The following is a 6,000-nucleotide window of genomic DNA, read 5'->3' on the forward strand; positions in this document are numbered from 1 at the left end:
AGCAGGTATTCTAATTGTACAGCATCTTCCAGTCTGCCTGGAAAGTAAATAGAGAAATAAATGGCATAATCCTTGAAGAGCTATACTCAAGAAAGACTCAACAGACTTAAAAAGGTTGTTTTTTTCTAAATTATACCCAGCCCAAGCACACTGAAAAGAGTTTGCCAAAATTATCCAGAAAAGTCAACTGGAACACAGAGCTGACAGCTGTTGAAAGTTTTCCCTTCTCACTCTAGATCTATTGTTTAGCGTTTGGACTGACTCGGTTATAGCTCAGTTGGGTGCTTGACAGCCATTTTAGGTACACTGCATTCCCCCAGTGCCACACGCAGCGGGATGCTGATTGATGAAGCATTCTCCTGATGTCTCATAACAGTAAAGTTATACGGGAAGTTGTAGCAAACAGTCAAATAGTATGGTGAAGCCCTATGCTATGCTAACAGTGGTTCTCAAACGTCAAGGACCCCCAAATCGACACGTTTTAGACCCCCCCCCCCCCCCCCATCCGAAAAGGTTTTGTGACAGGGACCCCCATAAAGAGAAGATTTGTGTTATTAAACACATTCAAAATAATTCCAAATTGTTCAAAATTTGGAATTAAGGTTTTGCGTAATCTTTGGAAAAAAAGCCAAAAAAGCCAGCTATTTAACAGCATAAGCCCGAAGCGTAACATGTGGTTAAAGTGGTTAAACAGATGTTGATGCTATATCAACTAATTCTGCTGCGGACCCCCTGGAACACCCTCAAGGACCCCTGGGGCTCTCCGTACCCCACTTTGAGAACCACTGCTATATAATCTCATAGCTATATTGACTGACAGCTGGAAGGGCCTTTTTTTGAAGTTTCCTCTACAAAACTGAAATGCTGACCATCTGACCTTAACACGCACTATAAGCTCCCACTCAATACGTATAGGTCAACTATTGACGGCTGTAATCACAGCTCGTCGGAAGTCAATGCTGCGATAGCTGGTTTTAAAGGTCTCTCTGATGTGGCAGCCAAAGACAGAGACATTTCCAAAAATATATATACAGTATACATTCACACCAAGCGAGTCCAAAACGCTTAACCACTTTAACCCCAGCATCCGTATCGCGGGGAAAGCTTTCGCAGGAAAATAACAGATCGACAAGCTCACAGCGCGTCGCAGTTCAAAGCCAAGCTAAGCCTCTGTCCTGTGAAGTCGCCGCGGTATCGGGAACGCTCCCCTAACCCCAAAAGAAAGAAGGCACCATTGCTGGAATGTCACGTTGATCTGGCTGCCTAACAAGCTGCCATCAAAAGCAGACATGAGGTTAGGAATGACAAACAAGTCACAAGTTAAATCTCTCTCTCTCTTTCATTTCAATAAAGGCCCACAGATCACCCGCAAACTGAGCCTGTAGTCCATTTTGTTTCACAGAGAGAAGGAGGAATGGAGCATATTAACCACATGAACCTTAGCTTATCTACAAGCTGTGAGTTGGTAGATCGGCTATTTTCAGCAAAGAGATTTTGTGTACAGAGGGGAAAAAGGAGGGTTACCAAGTATAGAGCCCTGGGAGACCCCGGTCGAGAAAGACAACGAGAGAAAGAGAGATATATGTAAGTCACGGGATGAAAGGAGGAGAGAGCGGTAGCTAGACGGAGGGAGAGGGTTTTCACACTATTGAGAGACATAAAGGGAAGGAGCGAAGCAAAGAGAAAGCAATGGATGAGATAAGAGAGGAACAGATGGAGAGAGAGAGAGCGAGGGAAGGAAAGGAAAGGAAAGAGGAGTGATGGAATCACAGAATGAGAGAACAAAGTTAAGGACAGATGGGGGGGGGTAGACAGAGACAGTGAATGGCAGACAGACAGACAGACAGACAGACAGAGACTCAGTGTGCCAGGCTGCGGTACGGAGCTCACTGTGCTCCCACACCGTTGTGCCTACGGGGGTCTATTCACCTGCCACGAGCACAGAATGAACAACTGACAGATGAGTGCACCCAGGAAAGAGAAAAAACTCCTGTTAAATAACATAAAATAATAAAAATGGAGGGGGAAAAAGGGTGCATTGTGGCGGAGGGCTCCTCTGTTCTCCTTTACCTTCTCTCTCCGCACGGAATATGAAGGTTCGAGGGGAGGTGACGACCTCAAACTTGTTGTCCCCGAGTCCCCTCACCTGTCTGATCACACTGGACAAGATCATACCTTTGGAGTACATCTCCTGAGGAGACAGAGAGAGAGATATAGAGGAGAGAGGTTAGTTTCTACAGTGGTGGAGAATGTACTACATTTTTCAATCAATACTGCATTGTAGAAAACTGTTACAAGTAAAAGTCTGGAATTCAACAATTACTTGATAAATTGCTATAAAAATGTACTTAAAGTACCAAAAAGTATATGCAGAAGGTCCCGTTTCACAAGTTATCAGTCTATAACTTATGAAAAAATATTTAGAAAATAGCCAAAGTTGAAATAGGGCTGAAGTGGTAAACATATGTTTGGTAACAATAATCAAAATCTACAAAGTAACTAAAGTTTTCAAATAATTGTAGTGGAGTAAAAGTACAATATTTGTCTCTGAGATGTAGTGCAGTAGAAGTACAAAGTATTGAAAATTGGACACTCTTTGGTAAAGTAAAATTACCTCAACATTATACTTAAGTACAGCACTTAAGTAAATGTACATAGTTACTTTCCACCACTGAGTTTTTCTCTATATGCATTCCCATGCCGATCATTGTTCAGAGAGCACAGCAGCACACAATAAAAGATACATAATTCAGAGTCACATTAGCTCCTCCAGCTGCTCAGCAAATCTCATTTGGTTCAAAAGCCAATCAAACATCCCAGATACATAGAGATTTTTAAAAAAAAAGGAAAAAATCACACCCTGTGTGAAGTGGGCGGTGTCTTGCTAGCTAATCACAATACTGAATGGAGTCAACCAATCATGTACAAAAGATAAATACATTTATTGAAACACTCTTTATGATGGACGAAACCATAACTCGAAAAAAACAAAGTTTTGGTTTTTTTCGAGTTATGGTTGCTTATATAGGGCTATGCACATGTGTCATGTGACACTGGCCAATCACAGTCCTGAATAGATTGTGATTGGCCAATCACAGCGCAGGATAATTCTACTAATTTCCTGGGCCCAGATCACAGCGCAGGAAAATGTACATTTTTCCAAATCTCACTTATAGGGGCGGTTTCACCGCCCAAAAATAGAAACTATAACCCATCAGTGCGGTGCGGATTCTTTTTTACAGGGATGGCTTCCTTGCTCCATTCAGGCAGTACGTTTGATGAGTGCTGCTGTGTTTAGCATTCATTGGCAACAGGAGTAATACCGTTTGAATACAAGTTGGTAATGATGAACAGCTTTAATGTTGGTATCTCACACACACACACACACACACACACACACACACACACACACACACACACACACACACACACACACACACACACACACACACACACACACACACACACACACACACACACACACACACACACACACACACACACACACACACACACACACACACACACACACACACACACACACACACACACACAAGGATGTGGTCATTTTTAATATGTCTGTGTTATACTTAGTCAGGAAATGGTCGAAAGACAGAACATTAACCCATTAAGACCCGGGAAAGAATCTGTGTCCTCTTTAGATTTCTTTGGCTATTCAAAAAATAGCAGATATACTGTTTCTAAAAATATACTGTAAAGATATACTGTTTCTAAAAATATTTTATATCTGCTATTTTAGAAAAATCGTGAAAATGTGTGCAAATCTTTGAATATGTATATATTTTTTTCTTCTGCTTCTGGGGATTCTACAAATGTCTTCTAAATCCTAACAGTTTTCTGAAAAACGTATGTTGCTTTAATAATAATTTAATCAGTGGTGCTCAAACTTTTTCATGTCAAGGACCACCCAAAATGTATTTGGCCGCGGACCCCCATCTCAAAATACTTTGTTCCAGGGGCCGCCCCCCCCCCCCCCAGTAAGATTTGAGTTACAAATGTTCCCTTTAAAAAATATATATATACAGTACAGTATATTCAAATAACTGCACTTAAGGGTCATGATTTTTTTTAAATAGCAGCCATACAAGCTCATAGCGCTGCTGGTAAAGTGGTTACACAGATGCGTTCCCGGTTTGAATGGATTAAAGCGGGGAGCTATTACGACAAACGAACCAGCGAGACTTACTTAAGATACAACACAGTTCGGCATTAGAAGACTACTGGTGGTAACACATGTCTCCCTTATTTAAAAAAGGCACATGCAAGCATGCGCCTCGCGCCCGCGCCTGAGAGCAGCACACACGTGGGGATTTGAGTAGAGTGCAGGGAAGCTTGTAAAGTGGGATTTGGCCGTGCATGGTGTTTCATTACCCCACATTCCCCCAACAGCTCCAGTACGGCATCCAAATAATGAGCATGGCGCACAGGAGACTTTGGTGACCCTCTTTTCATGCTGTCCCCCGACGTTGGCAATGAAAGTACTGGGTCAATACCACAATGAAAGACAGAGAGAGAGAGAAAGAGAGAGAGGCAAGTAACCAAACTCCAATATTTTCATTTGCAATGCAGCAACTACAGAGCTGAGAGAAAGAGAAGAAAAAAAAATCCCAGTACCAAATCAGTATTCAAACCCCCGCGCGGCAAGTTTTACAGAGAAATGCCCTCAAAGCGGTTGAAAAGCTAAGAACATCTCATATTGTAATGTTCTCACAGCAGAGTGAACTAGGGGACAGTACATTACGCTTCTGTAGCAGCGTGAAAAATCACTGGGTTAGAGAGAGAGAGAGAGAGAGAGAAAAGCAGGTCGTTGTAGGCACTGCATTATTCATGTCGATAATGTCATTATCATTGCAAAGTACGCAGATACGAAAAAACAGACATCTCTCTCTTTTTTTCCCTCAATGTCTCGCTCGCTCACATTCGTCGTTCTTCATCAGGCTTGACCTGAATTTTGATTCTCCACAGGCCTATGTGTGAGATAATGGCTTGTTGCGGCTGCAATACTGTAGGCTGGGCGACGTGGACAAAATCAAATATCACAATGACTTTGTCCAATACCTTGATAATAGATATCGTGACAGTAATATCATATTGTGACGATTCTCAAAAATGTTAAGAAATTGCTTGGCAACGTGGCGCAGCGCGATATTGTGAGAACGTTTTGAAAGTAATAAAATAGGGCATAAGTGATTAAAACCAGGAAAATACAATATGTACTGTATGCCATGTCACAATATTAAGTAAGTAAGTAGCCTTGGGAACGAACGGTTCCTGAGCCATGTGGCTCATAGGGCATTGGTTCTTTAAAGTGGGGTCCGGGGACCCCCAGGGGTCCTTGGGGGGGTTCCAGGGGGTCCCCCAGCCAAATGTGTTAATATAGCATCACAATACTTTTAACCACTTTAACCTTTTATACTTTGGCATATTCAAAAATAGCAGATATACATATACTTTGTGCATACATTTGAATATATATTTTTTAAAACCAACATTGTAACTCAAATCTTGCTTCTGGGGGTCCCTAGAAGCAAAGGTAGGGGTCCACGGCCAAATACATATAATTTTGGGGGTAAGTTGAGAACCACTGTCTCATGCAGAAGCCCATCTCCTCTTTTTGTAGCGTGAGGCGGCTTGATGTACAAGTACACCCCCTGGACATGACGCCATTTGTCGCAGGGATTTACCGCCAATCCGCCAGGGGATTGAATTGAACCTCCCAATCTCAGGGCGGGACATTCTAACCGCAGTGGTTCTCAAACTTTTTCATGTCAAGGGCCTCAAATTGACACTTATCAGCCCACAGACCCCCATTTTAAAATATTTGCCAAGGAGGACCCCCATAAGAGAAGATTTTACGGCTCTAGCAGTGATTTTCAACCATTTTAACTGCTTAAGTGCCACTGGACGTCTAAGACATCCGTTTTAACATAAGCCCTGAGTGCCACTGGATGTCTAAGATGTAAAAAAAAAAATCAGAAC

The 6,000-nt window shown here is 42.3% G+C and overlaps 1 protein-coding gene across 1 annotated transcript in view; it reads right to left on the reverse strand.

Annotated features, from left to right (window-relative positions):
• arap2 (ArfGAP with RhoGAP domain, ankyrin repeat and PH domain 2) overlaps positions 1–6,000 on the reverse strand; it is a 197,589-nt gene that overhangs the window by 155,817 nt on the left and 35,772 nt on the right. Inside the window, exon 9 of the mRNA XM_080451401.1 lies at positions 2,071–2,191. Coding sequence (XP_080307527.1) covers positions 2,071–2,191 — 121 coding nt within the window. The remainder of the gene's footprint in view (positions 1–2,070; positions 2,192–6,000) is intronic.

Source organism: Gymnoscopelus braueri, assembly GCF_963280865.1.
Source record: "Gymnoscopelus braueri genome assembly, chromosome: 15".
Lineage (NCBI taxonomy): Eukaryota > Metazoa > Chordata > Actinopteri > Myctophiformes > Myctophidae > Gymnoscopelus > Gymnoscopelus braueri.